At 44.4% G+C, this 15366-nt stretch overlaps 1 protein-coding gene across 1 annotated transcript in view; it reads left to right on the top strand.

Annotated features, from left to right (window-relative positions):
• The window catches only part of KCNH1 (potassium voltage-gated channel subfamily H member 1), a 194927-nt gene extending 191832 nt beyond the window's left edge, over positions 1-3095 (top strand). The window contains exon 11 of the mRNA XM_076334496.1: positions 1956-3095. Within this exon, the coding sequence (XP_076190611.1) occupies positions 1956-2804 (849 nt within the window). The 3' untranslated portion in view covers positions 2805-3095. The remainder of the gene's footprint in view (positions 1-1955) is intronic.
• Positions 3096-15366: the final 12271 nt, after the last annotated feature.

Here is a 15366-nt window from a genome sequence, read left to right as displayed (position 1 = left end):
GTCTGGCACAGCGCCGTGCAGGACGTGGATATCCACACCAGCGCCAAACATGCAAGCTCCAGGAGAGGAGGGGGCTTGGGGACACAGAAGTTTGCAGGGACAAACTGACCTGGCTTATAGTTGCCTTGGCTTGCTGGGGCTTTGCGCCACCAGAGCCAGCCTCAGCCCGCTGCTGGAGTGACCCCCTGAGACCCTGCCTGGCATTGCTAGGCTCCAGCAGAGCGTGCAGGGCAGCCGCCCTAGCACTGGGCTGACACGCTTCTTTCAGTTAAAGCGGGGGACTGCCAGTGTGTGGGAAGCCATTAGCCTGGAGCATTGTATTGATTCTCCCTTCCCAGCGAGTAAGTGCTATTCTTTCACTTCTAAGGATTACGCTGCTTTGTCCGCTTTCTACTGAGCTCACTGCAGACTGAGTTTCTTGGGGGAAAAAAATACTGTCAAGTACCCTGTTTTCTTATTCTTATCTCACATTTAGTTTCCTAATTGCAGCTTGGAAATAAAATATCCTTCCTGCTAATTTTATTCTTTTGTATTTGGGAAACGCTGCCAAGTCTGACAACGTCTTCCTTCCAAAGACGCAGTGTTAAGATGTTTTTTCCCTGCCTCACAATGACAAAACTGTCAAGAAGCATTGGAGTCAGGAGAAACATGCATTTTGTGTGTGCCAGTGAAGCAGTGCTTATTATGTTTAGTTTAACATAAATCTCTCTGCAACAGAGGTATGGGTTTATTTACACATTTCCTAATAATGATTTGAATCTGAAAGTTATTTCTGCATTGGAGTGTAAGGACTTTGAGTGGATTTTCCCAAAAGCAGCTAAAGAGATTAGGTATCAGCGTTCAGTAGAAGCTGGGGGCTACATCTTTTATACTCTGTATTGAAAACTTCAGCTTAGGGGACCTCCCATTTTCAAACCAGACTACTTGCTGGTTCTCCTTTAATACCACACTGGAGTTTTTTTGCTTGGAAAATACCAATACCAATGTAAAAAGCATGGAGTTTTTGAAGAGAATGTGTTGCTATCAAGTCCAGGGAAGAAACATTGCCTGGCTGCACTTGGGGGTTGTGTGGGGGCACTGTGAGGCTTTCATCAGGACCATGAGACCCTTGGGCTGCTCCCACAGAGATCGCTTAGCCTACAGGCTCAGGAAGATATAATTAGGATGGTAGACGGAAAATTAATGGGGTTTTGTGCAAAAATGTCCCCTTTTCCATAGAAACAAAGAAATAAATCAAGACATGAAGCTCTTCAAGCTTCTGTAGTAATCAAGCCACGAACAGCTTCCCCATGTCTCGCAGAGCGCATTCCCCACTGTCCTTGTACCCTTGACTGTGGGACAGACTCGAGCTTTGCCTCATCCCTAAACTGCAAGTTGCTTCTAGAAGAGGATGTGGGAGGAAAGGGAGGGCAAGAAGCACTTTGCAAACTGCTGTTGGAGAGTCCAGAGTAGTCTATTCTGTACTGACCCCATTAGTGGTCAAACTGCACTAAAATAATATCAGGTCTTTTGCATGGCATGTAGTGAGTGAGTTCTGGGATGAGACTGATGTAAGACATGGGAATGGCTCTTCCTAATATTAGAAACTTGGTGCTAAACCATAGAGTCAGGAAAACAAATATAAGAAGTCACTTTTAACACAAAATAGGACAAGTAACTTCCTGGGATCATAATATTTACAATGGCACTGTCTTGCTGACCTCTCAGAACTGGAGAATTTTTTATCTTCTTTTTTTTTTATTTCTGGTGTTATAAGACAGATGGTGTATGCTCTTAAATAGTGAAATAAGCCACGTTCCACACAAGATAAGACACTTGAAAATGTTGCTATAAGTGTGCAGAGGTTGTGCATTTGTCAGTTAAAATAAATTCTTTCAAATAATTCGTTCTCTACAACTTTTCCCCCTTAACAAATGTGCAGTTAATCACAGAGTGAAATCTCTTTCCCCCTGTAGATTGTGTTCCGGAAAATCAGTGACGTCAAACGTGAAGAAGAGGAGAGAATGAAGAGGAAGAACGAAGCGCCTTTGATCTTACCCCCGGACCACCCGGTCCGCCGGCTGTTCCAGAGGTTCAGGCAGCAGAAGGAAGCGCGGCTTGCAGCAGAGAGGGGCAGAGATCCGGATGACCTGGACGTGGAGAAGGGCAACATTTTAGGGGAGCACTCCTCTGCCCGCTCGGTGGTCAAAGCCAGCGTTGTGACTGTACGGGAGAGTCCGGCGACCCCTGTGTCGTACCAGTCTGCTTCAACGTCTGGGGCATCTGACCAGGCAAAGCTGCAGGCCCCGACGTCGGACTATGCAGGATGTAAAGTGTCGGGGGACTACCCGCGACGAAAAGGCTGGGCCAAATTCAAAGACGCCTGTGGGAAAGGTGAAGACTGGAACAAGGTCTCTAAAGCAGAGTCCATGGAGACTTTACCAGAGAGAACTAAAGCTTCAGGAGAAGCTACCCTGAAGAAGACGGACTCTTGTGATAGTGGCATTACAAAAAGTGACTTGCGCTTGGATAATGTTGGGGAGACAAGAAGCCCGCAGGACCGCAGCCCGGTCCTCACCGAGGTCAAGCATTCCTTTTATCCCATCCCAGAACAGACTCTTCAGGCCACCATGCTAGAAGTGAAACACGAGTTGAAAGAGGACATCAAGGCTTTAAACACAAAAATGACCAATATAGAAAAACAGCTTGCTGAGATACTTAGGATATTAACCTCAAGAAGAAGCTCCCAGTCGCCACAGGAATTGTTTGAAATATCAAGGCCCCAGTCTCCAGAATCAGAAAAAGACATGTTTGGAGATAGCTGAGGTGTTTCTTTTTAAAAACAAACAAACAAACAAACCAACAAGCAAACAGCCCCCCTAACATTTTAAATTTAATCTTTCTTGAAAACGAGTGAGGGACCAGTTCACTAAGCATGTTCCCTGTGTCTAAAAAGGTACGGTAACAGGAATTGCAACCTCATGTCAAGATGGCAGCTGACTCTGAAGCCTTTTTGACAGCAAGGGTACAGTTTCTAAAGTTTTTCTTTTCTCCGTTGGTGCCCATTCCCCCCCACTCACCCTCTCTCCCTCGGGATGTTGGAATGAGAGTTCTGACAGCAGCAGCCATCCCCGTGAGCCCCAGGTGACCTCTGAGGTTTTTGGAGCATACCTTATGTTGTTAGCTCGGGTTTTGCCTATATGAATAAGCACTTGCCAGGGTGCTTATGTTTTCAGTGTTTGGTGGGGGGTTTTTTAGCTGCTGCTGCTGTCACTGTCTCAGTCACCTGTACAGCATGTTAAACGCCACAGTATATTTTCATACATCTGTAATAATGCAAAGAGCAGTAGGAGACGTGTATGTCATTTCAATGGAACATGTGCTGCTCAGTACCGAAGTTATTTTTGGGTAGTCAAGGGCGGGCTAAAAAGGTGGAAAAATTGCACATTTTATTTGCAAACTGACATATTCCTAAAGCAATTACATTTAACAACATCCTCACCAATAGCACAGTAGTTCAGGTCTGTTAATAAATGGGATCTTCCACATTCTCATTCACTGAGTCAAGGATACTGGTTTTCAAAAACTTAGTATGTGTCTCAGATGTCTTTCAATATTGTTACCTTTGCTTTTAACCCCAGCTGCTGGAGGACAGAGGGTTGGGTGTGCAGTGTACCTGAGCACAGCCCACTGCACAACGTCTTGCGAACATCAGTAACAGGTCCTGCAGGTTTGGCTCCCCATGAAAATATACTGTGGCATTTATGTCCTTTTTTTGCTATGAATCTGCCCTTTTAATTCTTGTAAAATTATTATTCAGAAGTTTCTGTTTTGATAATGTTCATTGTAGCCAAAGGCTTTCACAGAACTTTTTAAGATTTTAGATTGTGGCGTTTTCCTCTACATCCAGATGTATTGTTCCTGATCTAATCTAGCTAGTAAGCAAATGGATAGTAGAGGTAGAAATACAGTGCTTACTGTATACAAGTGCTATTGTAGCAAGGAAACAAAAAGATCTGCTTCTTAAAGAAGGAGATGTTTCCAAAACTTATATTTTCATAACTTTTTCTGGAGGAAGATTGAAGCACTTTACCAAAACTACTGTTCATTATTCATTAGGTAGGGTAGCACAGCTGGTATCATGGCTTAGGTTATCACCTTGGGATATAGGTGTATATTCACAGTATATTCTCTCCACTGATCCAGTACGTTCACTATTTAACGGTAGGTTAGAGCTCAGAAGCGTGGTGCAACACTTTTTTGGGTTTTCATTTTTAATGGCATTAGGTCTTAACACAGCGTGGGAGTAGTTAAGTCTCATTCTTTTTCCATGGTACGAAGTCATTTATGAAAACCACATGATTTTTTGGGGAAGATTTTTGTTCATGTTAAGTAAGGAAGAGGCAGGGAAAACGACCCGTTTGAAAGGATTTCTGCTGGCCTGATGCTTGCATGGTGCAATGCAGAACTGTGTCAGACATCCCTGGGGAAGTGTGAGGTCCACTGATGAACCGGCACAGTGGTGAGGCCGTGCTGTGCAAAGCTACAAGCTCAGGTCTTGAAGTCAGTATGTGTGTTTGTATCTGTTCCTGCGGTAGCTGCCCTGCTCTCAAAGATGCTGATTATTCCGAGCACAGCACCGCCATTTCCAGGTCCAGAGGCAGCTGGTTTGGGATTGGCTTCCAAGGGTCTTACACTGTGGTTCGATATGGAAGTGCCCACAGGTTGTAAATTCTTACCCAAAGATTGAAATATTCCCGAGAAACGGCTATCGGGATCAAATCTGTAAGTTACTTTTTCCCTCCCACAAGAAAAGGCATGAGGGAGGTGACTTGCTCTGAAACCAAGGTGCCATTTCCTTGATTTATTTCTGGTTCCATGTTTAGGTGTTCCCAGTGGCAACTGGTGTCTTTTACAGTTACGCACTGCAGACATGCAGCAGTGAGGAAGGCTCTCTTTGACCAAAGTCACCCTGTGTGTTTGGTGCATTCATCACTGTAAGTGGCAACAGTTGCCTGGAACAGCGATGGCACGACTGCCGTAAGAAATCCATACATCAATGGTTTCAGTTAGAAACTGTTGAATGATTTTTTTCTTTCTAGTCTCCTCAGTCAGTAAATTCATCGGATAATGAAATTATGCCTAAGTAAATCACAGGTGTACTGATATACAAGGATTTATAATCGATGCCCAAAAGTTCCAGCAAGGTTTTAGAGACTGACTTGGAGCCCATTTCCTAATCCAGGCAAATCCCTCATCAGCGTTATGTTCCTGAAACTAGGTTTTCTTTGTAAAATTTTTGAAAGGCTGAAAGCCTTGCTGAACTTAGCAAGCACTTTGTGAGAGTGTCACCCAGTTGGATAAACGTGGAAATTAGCTTATCCCAGGTGGATGAGGGAGGAACTGTTTATAAACTCCAAAGATTGTGCCTAATATCTCCAGCACTGCAGTGCGGACACAGAATTAAATGTGCAGTTGCAGGTTACCTGGCCCTTTGTCGCTGATACTGAGTTGATGTTTCTCAGTGGTATTTTTACGTGCCCTCAGGGATATGTTAAAGGTTATTCTGGTGTTGCCTGTTGCCCAGGTCTGGAGTCACGCCGGGGTCAGCCCTAGAAGCCCCATAATTAGCCACACCTGTGAATAAAGGAACCCAAGGCCCCGTTTGCTGGGGGTACTTCTAGTGCAGCCTGAAGTTCAGTACGATACCGTACTCCTGCACACCCTGTTTGACAACGGGTGGGTGCAGCACGGAGTCCATTTTTAAGGCTTTTATGAGGCTCTTATAATGGCCTATAAAGCCATTTATAATCCATTTGTAAAGCCTTCAAAGATTGTAATATACTCTGGAATTACGCTGAAAATTTAATGTCTTTGAAGATTATGGCCAAATTTGATTTTGTTACGGTCATGAAACTCCAGAGAAACTCTGCTCCTTACAACGACACCTTTAGGGTGTCTGCTCCAGGTCAGCACTGACAGCAGTCAATGTCGTTCAGATTTGCACAGCTGTAACTGAGATTAGAGCCATTTTATTATGATTTTATGAACTGGCAGGGCACTAAAACTAGTTGTAGAAGACTACATCATCCCTCAGTAACCTGTATATGTTGTAAGAGAATTTGAAAAAAATGTACTATCTAGGATGAGCTTTGGTCTTTGGATTCCCTGGGCTACCGAGTGGTTAAAATGAGCAAAACCTTGCCCACTCTGGGACATCACTCCTTTGAACCTCAGCCTAATTTGGACCTGTGCTGTGGTGCCCAGGCTCCGCAGATGCAGCACTTCTCCTTTAGAGAGTGATTGAAAGCCCCTGTGTTACAAATCTGTCTTTCTCCATTGAGCCTTACACTTAGATGCCTACGGCTGGACGACGCGTGTATTCACCATAATTGTTACTTGTTCTTTCATTTTACCTGTCAGCTTTTTCTTTTGTTTCTCTCTACATGTTGGGTAAGCCTTTTCACTTAAATTATTTTTCAGCTTAGAAATGAATGATCTCTGAACATGAGACTCTGCCCCTTAACAAGCAAATGCTTGTACATACTGTAAGAAAAAAGAAAAAACACAAAGGCCTCAGTTTTAACTATGTTCTGGCATAGTGCTTCTGCCATTTAACAATCTGCTAAATAACCTGCATTCATCTAAAAGAGATGGTTTGCTCCGTTTTTACTAGACGATGGAATTAGATTTCAGTCAGAAGCAGGTAGTTCAGAGAAAGAGCCTGGGTTATGGTTTGGTAAAATGGGAACTTCTAAAAGTTCCTGCTTAAACTGTTAGAAAGAATACCAATATGCAGCACAGGATTAAAAAAGCAAAACCCAATCCTCACCCCTTCCGTGTTCAGATACATTTACTTCTGTCTGGTATTACATGTATACTTTTAAAAACACCATTCTTGCTTTAAATCTTTTTCACAGTGCTGCCCTGAATCCCAGCGAACACCCTGTTTAACAGCTTCGAAGGTGATGTTCTGCTTCTACAGTACTTCACTTTAATGAACCGAACAAGATATTTACTGTGAATATCTGGTGATATATTTTCAGTCACTCTTAACCAGTCTGTGAAAGAATTTAATACATGATTTGTCTTTGCTATATAAACAACAATGTGTATGATTACACTTGTGCAGATGCGTGTACATACACACATATATATAGTATCTATGTATAGATAAGTCTATGGATTGCATTTTTGTTAAGTAAAAGCACATCCCTCGTTGAATGATTCCAGTTCAAGAAGGGAGCTTAAATCTTCCCAGTAGACATCCACCGAATGTCCTAGTTAGTATCTTGTTTGTTAACTGTTGAACTTTTAAGGCCATGACTTTTGGTTTCTCTAGTTGGCCTCAACTTTATACTGTTAGTCTGGCGAACATTGTGACTGAGAGAAGACCTGGCAAGCGTGATGGTCAGGAAACAGAAATACATGTGAAATTGGAAAAATGCTGTATCATAGTCGGTGGGAATAAGGCTCATAAGCCACTATTTGTTGCTCACAGTATCTCTGAAGCTAAGCTGCCCTGGTAGTGCTTCTCGTGGCTTCTCCTGCAAGCGGGATGGTGGAATAAATGGATTTCTTTTTCCTGGTACCAGGGGCTGTCTCGAAGGTGCTGAGCCTATCCTTCTTCTCATGGGCAGCGTAACACATGGTCGCTGCACCTCTGCTTTCTTGTCCTGGTGTTAGGTGGTGAAAAGCGTCTTCTACTGAATTCTTCATTTCCACATAGTCTCCTGTGGGTGTATTGGCAATAACAAAGCCTGTGTTTCAGCTGCACTTCTGATTCATTAAGACAAACCTTTTAGAGAGAGTCCCGCGCAGGGGAAGCTCCAGAAATTTGAGGTGAGGCACAGTAGGTTACTGTATCCTCCAATCTGACATAGTTTTGACCACATTGTTGTGGCAAGCATTGATTCAATTAAATAAAAATAAAGCTTTTTGCAATAAGATATATCCAACATTTAGCCTTAAGACCCTTTCATAAGTGATATAATTCAAACTGTGATTCCACTCTCCTTCCTTCTTAATGTTCTGTAGTATTTACAGTGTTGCCTGAAGATGAAGCACTTTTTGATTAGCTTTCTAAATCTAATGGCAATCACTTGCTGGTAATCACATTTCGTTCTCCACTTACTGCCTTCTTATTAGGATAAGGAATTAACTCCGATAGCCCTCTCCCCTCACAAAACAAAGAGACGTAACGATTTTCTAAACACTTTTGTGTATCAGGGAGCCAACCCGTCATATCGCGAAAGTGTTTGTTTCAAATTTTTTTTTTACAGTTCGACAAAGCTAATGTGAATTTACCTGCGACTGTAATTTGTTTCAAGCTGATTGCTGAGTGTTGTGTAAACATACTTGATGTGTAATCCCAGAACATCTCTGTAACTGGATCTAAATGCCTAATGTTAACAAAACAGTTCGGGGTTTTCGCTAACTGTTCTGAAAGGCTCATGGTTTTTTTTCTTCTTCCCACTGCATCTGTGACCACTAACATAGAAAAAGAATCATTTTAGCTGTAGACGAAAGAAGTTCAATAATCTTGTATCAGGATGAACTGCTATATAAAGAAATACCAAGTTTTCTAATGAATGTGTTATATTATTGTACCTACATACAATCAATATTTGTACATCTGTTGGAGACCTGTCTGCGTTTCAATATTTAGCCACCACTGCATGGACACTTTATTGATATGCAGTTAATGCAGTTGCTTTGGCGCTTTTCAATGTACTTCATTTGTTTTTATCCTTTCAGAAATCCGCCAAATACTTTTGGTTCTTTTTCTTTGCATTTGTCACTTTGTTCAATGAAGCATGACTAGAAAAAGAGAACGCGTAGATACTATTTTTGTGGTCAGCAAAGCAGCTGCCAGTAGATGGACAGAGTGTGTATGTATGTATACACACTGTCTGGGAATGTTTCAGTTACAAATGCAGCCACCTACATTAACGATATCCCTGTTCAACATTTTTAAACAAGCACAAATAATATTTGTAAAAAAAAATTAATTTTATTTATTATAGTAATAAACTATTTTATACATTACAGTTGCTTTGGTGTGCTTTTCTGTGTGTTGAATATGTGCTTATAGGATCAACGGGGATTTTAAGGTACTCTCTAGAACTTCTGGCTAGCCATTTTGTTGCTGTTGTTTTGCATCTCGAGCGTTATCAGTAGAGAAGTTTGATATTACTGTTTTGGTCGTAAACAGTTCAGGTTGTTTCCTCTGATTTCTGTCTGCTGTGTATCAATACAATCAGGATTTACGCTTCCAGGGTCACTCGTAAAGTGAATATCCTGGCACCCAGGCAGCGTCCTACACTGTGGACTCCAGCCTGGGCCAGGTGTCTGCTGAGCAGGAACGAGATCACCAGAGGGCTGGCTGTGACCTGTCTGAAACGATCGTTTGATATCCTGAGGGTGTCGGTAGTTGGTCTGTGTTTTAGACTGTGCTCACTATTGCAGTAGCTGAGAACTATTACAAAATTTCTGGAAACCAGAGTACTAGAGATCAAAGAGGCTTCTGCTGTCCCGTCATCTGCTGCAGAAGAAGGTGACCTTACCGTGGACTTACATGAAGACAAAAACAACAGGAGGGAAGCCCCTAGTACTGTGTCGCCGGCCAGTGACGCTACTGCAACAGGCAGCAATGAATATTATTTTGTTGGCTACCTCAGCAAAGAAATCGATAACCAGAGGTGACGGGAAAGGGAGATCCTTTCAGGTCAGGATGGGCATACGTGACAGGATCATGCACAGCAGCCGTTCCTGCGGGCCAGCAGTCGCTCCGGACGTGTATACAAAGTTTTAGTCTTCAGGACGTCGGCCTAGACCCCCTGAGCTTTGCACCCATTTTTGTGGTTCATTCTCCATCCTCTCATTTGAGGGTCTGGTGAATGCGGCTGTCACCTGTATTAAGACACTTCATGGGATTGTGAATCTCGTCTTCAAAACAGCAGCAATAAAGCATAAGCTTTCAGACTGCAGAGCTGAGGTGAAGCCGTACGGAGAGCAGCCAAGGAGCACAATGAGGAGCTATTTTTAACATCATTTCTGCATCCACTGTAGTATGTGGTGTGACAGGATCTCCAGTCACTAGTATTGTTTCACTGGCCAGTATGAAAATCCAGCTTTCTTTTGCCTAATGTTATATACAGTGTTCCCTGTCCTTATTAGAAAAGGGAAAATTACCATAGCGAAGGCATGTGCTTTTTTTTTTTTTTTTTGAGGTCTCTAGAGGCTGTTGTTCTCATTTTCTGAACTCTCCATTATTTTCTTTGCTCAGGCTTTTCCTGCATTCTTAGCAGCCTCCCTGGTTGTGCTGCAAGCTTAAATTACTGCAAAGAGGAATAGCATTGCCCACACAATGTTCCCCATCCCGGCTTCCCTCCCCTCGTCAGCCCCACGGCATTTCAAACCAAAGGTTATTAACTACAGCACTTTTTGCCCAGATTTGTATGACAAGTTGCAAAAGTTCATGTTCCACATGCTGGCCCGTCAGGCCTGGGCTCAGCTGAGCAGCGGCAGCGAGCGGCCCCCTTGCCCACCTGTGCCAGCCCCTGCTCCTCATTCTCTGCACCTGGGAGCATGTTCAGAGCAGGGACAAAAGGTTTCTAGACCACGGGGTATGCGCTGCAGCTTCTGACTTCTCTCAGCAATAACTGCAGGTATTGCTGCTTCTGTTTTATTATAAGTTAGTGCGCAAAGGGCAGCACCTACCAGATGCCTGAAGGTGCGTAGTCAGAGGAGAGCTCTGGGTTGGAGCGTGTGTAATGCTGAACGGCCTCCCCGGGGCTGTAAAGGAGCCCCTTGCCAGTAGTACCGGCTGGCAGAGGGCCCGGACCCCACGGAGCCTTCCTCGCCTCTACGCTGCGATGTGTCGGCCTGTGCGGAAGTGAGTGTTGCTTATGCGGTTTTGAATTTTGTGTTTGGTAATGGGGTTCTTTAATTGCCCTGTGGTGCATTTTAGTATCTCTGTTGAGGTCAGAAGCACTCGGGCTCCAATGCTTTTTTGCACTGGAGTAAATACAACCAGCATAAACCCGCTCTTCTGTGCTGTGAGAACCTGTGGGACTGAATTGCAGCACATCTACCCCCTCTCGCACATGTGTGCAATAGCAACAATGTCTTTTATTTGCCCCCCCCCCCCATCACTAAAGGAACGTCCAAACTGTTTCTGTTCAGTGCGTGCCAGCAATGTGTCTGCCTGGTGTGGGCAGGTGCTCGGGACAGGCTGCCAAAACTCGGGGGGAGCAATGAGCCTAGCGGCCGGCTGCCCCCTCGCTTAGCGAGAGACTGCCGCTACGCTCCAACCTGCCCACCCACGGCAGGCACTGAGGCTTGAGGAGTCATCTCATGGAGTCATCTTGGCTGATGAGCTGCTTTCCGTGCTTCCCTTGTGCTCCACTGAGGTAGGGTGGTTAGTAAGGCTGCAGATCCAACTGGAAAATGCTGAGAAGGATGCGGTGTCGCTATGGTATTTATTAATGCCAGTGGTGTGAGGGGTTTCATTGCAACAGGCGTATAGCGTATGAAGAATATCAGCAAATGCAAATATTTTTCACCTAGAAGATTGCATTTTTGCTCCTTTCATTCTAATTCACCACAACCTCAGTGACGGTACGTGGAAGCTAGGGGGAATAACCTGTCCTGTTCTTGAAAGGCAGAATGAGTAAAAGCCTGTGAGAGATCCAATGGCGGCATTAAGGGTAACTGAACTCCTAACATGTCTGTCAGAAGCAGGTATGATGACGCTTGTGCACAGCCATGTCTGCAAAATACACGTGCTCAAGCCTTGTCTTTTTTTTTTTCCCTTCCCCTTCCTTTTCCATTCCTGTTCCCCCTTCCTGATCAAGTTCAAGCCCTCTTGTAGCACAGCCAAGTTCAAATTTAAGCTGCCCCATGGCACAGGTGTAGGTTCAAAACAAGCTTAACTTTGGCAGCTTCATCCGTCATGACCAACTCTCAGCCTTTCTGGCTAAAAATCCCACCTGGTACTGACGGAGGCAGGATTGCCTGAGCAACCTCCAAGAGTTTGCTTTTGAGATGACACACTTTTGTTTTTCTCCGCAGTGTTTCTTTTATTTTTGTTGAGTATTTTTTTAAGCTTTGTTCACTTGTAGAGTTTTCCTTGGACATGTTTCTGTTCAGGTGGATGAGGAATGAGGTAAAGGTATGGCTTTGCTGTTAATGCCTGCCTGGGGGGATGCGTAGCCCCCTGCGAATGTCACTGCAGGTTGTATGTGCAAATCTGAGGGGGATGAGCTTTGGTTACAGGTATTTGCCTCCACATCCCCGTTCTCCTAGCTGAAATACACAACTTGGGGAGAAAAAAACCTGTGCTGGAGTATCCATTACACGTGTGGATTTTCTGTAAAAGGAGGACTATGGCCTCTTCTTCAGCACGGGTTACCAGCGGGAGGAAACGCTAAGCAGCGGTAGCACACCGAGTGCAGTATTAAACCTGGGAGCTACTACGTGCTCAGCAATAAGGACCAAGACAGCTCAACAAGAAATGGTTCCCTGCAAGCAGTGGCTCACAGTGAAGGAAAATACAGATTGCTTTCAAACCTCTCTGGCAATCTTTTTTTGTGAGTTTTACAGTTGAGCAGAAGATATTTTGGAAGAACTGACGATAACAGGAAAATTTATTGAACATTCTCAGCTGTGGCGTGAGGATAGGAAAGAGAGCTAAGATGATAATCCATATGTAGCTGCAAGTCAAAATATTTGTTTTGGTTTTCCTTTAGGATGAGAATACTGCACATGCGGCCATATTGAACGTGGCTATTAGAAGCGTGGAGACAGAAATATAAACTAAAACAGTTCAGCTGAAAGCTAAATTGAAAAAAGCACCCTTCAGGAAAGTGTGCAGAAACTCTGCATGAACTACTGCATGAAATTGCAGTTCTGGCAACAAGAATTGTAAATGGCTGTGTAGAATGGGAGTGGGCACGTCTCATTTGTGAGCAGCAAATAAAGCAGCTGTAGTCAGGCGTGCTGAGAAGCTGCAGGGTGGTTGCTCTGACCTCAGTGGTAGACCAGGTGTGGGTAGAAGAGTCTAAGGTCATGGCAGTAAATGGAAGAAGCATATAATGTAGCCAAAGTACAGCCTTGGATATCTGTCCCGGTGGGTTGAATCTGCTGCATTTCCTTTGTCCAGAAAAATCGGTTATGGAGGAAACCTAGCTGTGTCTCAGGAAAGTATCTGAGGAAAGCCTAGGAAGACAAAGAGTGAGAGGATGAGAGCGCAGTCTGCAAACCCACCAAGGGGGCAGACAGCAGGGAGGCAGCAGGAGTAGCTAAATGAAAGTACAATGCTGGCACGAGAGCAAATGGGACTGACTGCCCAGGAAGCTCCTTAGGCTGGGGGTTATGAAGGGCTGTAGCCCTCCGAGCTACCGTCTGCCCAGCAGCTGCTGTAGTTTCATTACTGGAGTGTGGCTGTCTTCTGGAAGGAGCTGAGATACTTTGCCCTGCCTAAGTTGTCTCTGCCAGTGTCATAGGGTACCCTTGTGTTACTGCCAGCAGCCTTAAAGTTTTAAAGATTTAGCTTGGAAATCTTATTATTATGAAAATGTCATTTTTCTTAGAACAGAAGTTTCCTCAACCGGCATTAAGTAGTAAGCAGTTCATAGCCTCCAAGTACTCCAAAAGCAGTACGCTATTGTGTTTTGAATGATTGTCGTGCCTTTTAAACCCTTATACCACATCAGGGCTCATACTAAACTTGCAGTTGTTCTTGGTGTCAGTGGTTACTGGCATAACCATTCAAGGCAAGCAGGACGTCTTCAGAGACTGAAGACCCTTTGTAGGTCTCGTATTTTTACCAAGCGATGTTTGGCAGGATTTGATCAGATTGAGGAACTCTGAGAATAAGTAACCTGAGCGAAGGTTGCTGAAGTCTGGGCAGACAGCACCAGCAGTGGAGTGTGAAGTGTGGGTCAAGAGACGTCACAGTTGACAAGCTTTGAGTTTAGGACCCAGAGCTCACTTGCTCACGCATCCCTGGTGACCTTCTGTGACACTGTTGTCTGGCGGGCCCAGGGCTCAAAACCTGCCTGGGGCTTGAAGGGCTTAACACCTAGTTTCCCAAAACCCTTACATTTGTTTCCAGGCTGGGAGGAGGTGCAGTCAGAGGCTCCTGTGCTGAAGGGTCCTGGGTCTCCGAGTCCTGTAGAAGGTTTTCTCCATAGTTCATTCTCCTCCATGTTTTGGCATTTCATAGCACATTCGCAATGGGTCTGCAGCGACGGGCTGGTGAAGTGAAGCCCAGGGCAGGCTGGTTGTTGACGCTGCTGCGTGGTGTTTTAGCGTGGGGCCCAGGGTAAGGCCACATGTGGGGAGGGTGCTAAAGGGGAGTTATTCACCTCCCCAAGCCACAGCTCTGCGTACATCAGAGGCCCCGGCAGGCAGCAGTGGGGCTAGGCAAGTGCTGGGCTCGCTCATTAGGCAGCCTGGTCCTGGGCAGATGTTTGCCGAGACAGGACCTAGGCCATGCCCTTACTGTGTTTGCAGCACCGTCATGAGAACTGAACCTGATCAAGGGGTGGCCTGGAGGCAGGATGCCACGCGGGGCGGGGGGGAGGCAGCTGAGAGATCGATGAAGTAGCCTGGAGCAGAGATGTGACCAAATGAATGTTATTAGCCTGTAATTTCAGCATAAACTACCACCTCAGCACAAAACTACCACCACAAGAGTAAAGAAACCCATAACTATAAATTAGCAGTAACATCATTTAAAGAACTGAACAAATGCTTATTTTTATCTCTGCAATTGGCTTACTACAAAGTAATCCTCCCACATACCTGAACCCTTAAAACAACCTTAACCCTTCCAGCAGCAGTCTGTAAAAAAAAAAAAAATCAACTGATCTTCTTTTTTTCCCCAAGACTTGCCTTCTAAATTCTTTTACCAACAGTGTAGATGTTTCTGGTCTTCTAGTAACATTTCCAGTTGTTCTATTTTTGCCACCTAATTTTGGAAACTCAAATGCACTAGTGCAGTGATGGAAGTTCTGTGGTCCATAAAAATTAATTAATTTTGTCAAGAAAGATCAGCTCTAGAGGGAGTGCTAATACAATTTAAACTTCACAGGTCATAACCGAAGTTATGTTTCTGTATTATTTCTTCAGTAAACTTTAATTTTTCAGTGGTTGGCTGATGCACCTGTCAGCAATGATTCACTTCAGCTACCCAACCATATGTAAAGTTTTTCTTAAATCCCAGTGATGCACTGTTATTACCTGTAGTCTGACTGTTGCTGGGGAAGGCGTATGCCACAGGTAGCCCACTTCATTTGATCCATTTCTGAAAGGCGCTGGTACACAGGTACCTAGGGTTATTTTACACTTAGACCAAACTGGCCCTGGATATGATGAAAG

The sequence above is a fragment of the Aptenodytes patagonicus genome, chromosome 3 (genome assembly GCF_965638725.1).
Source record: "Aptenodytes patagonicus chromosome 3, bAptPat1.pri.cur, whole genome shotgun sequence".
NCBI lineage: Eukaryota > Metazoa > Chordata > Aves > Sphenisciformes > Spheniscidae > Aptenodytes > Aptenodytes patagonicus.
The sequence above is the reverse complement of the archived record's forward strand: the minus strand, read 5'-3'. Positions and strand labels throughout refer to the sequence as shown.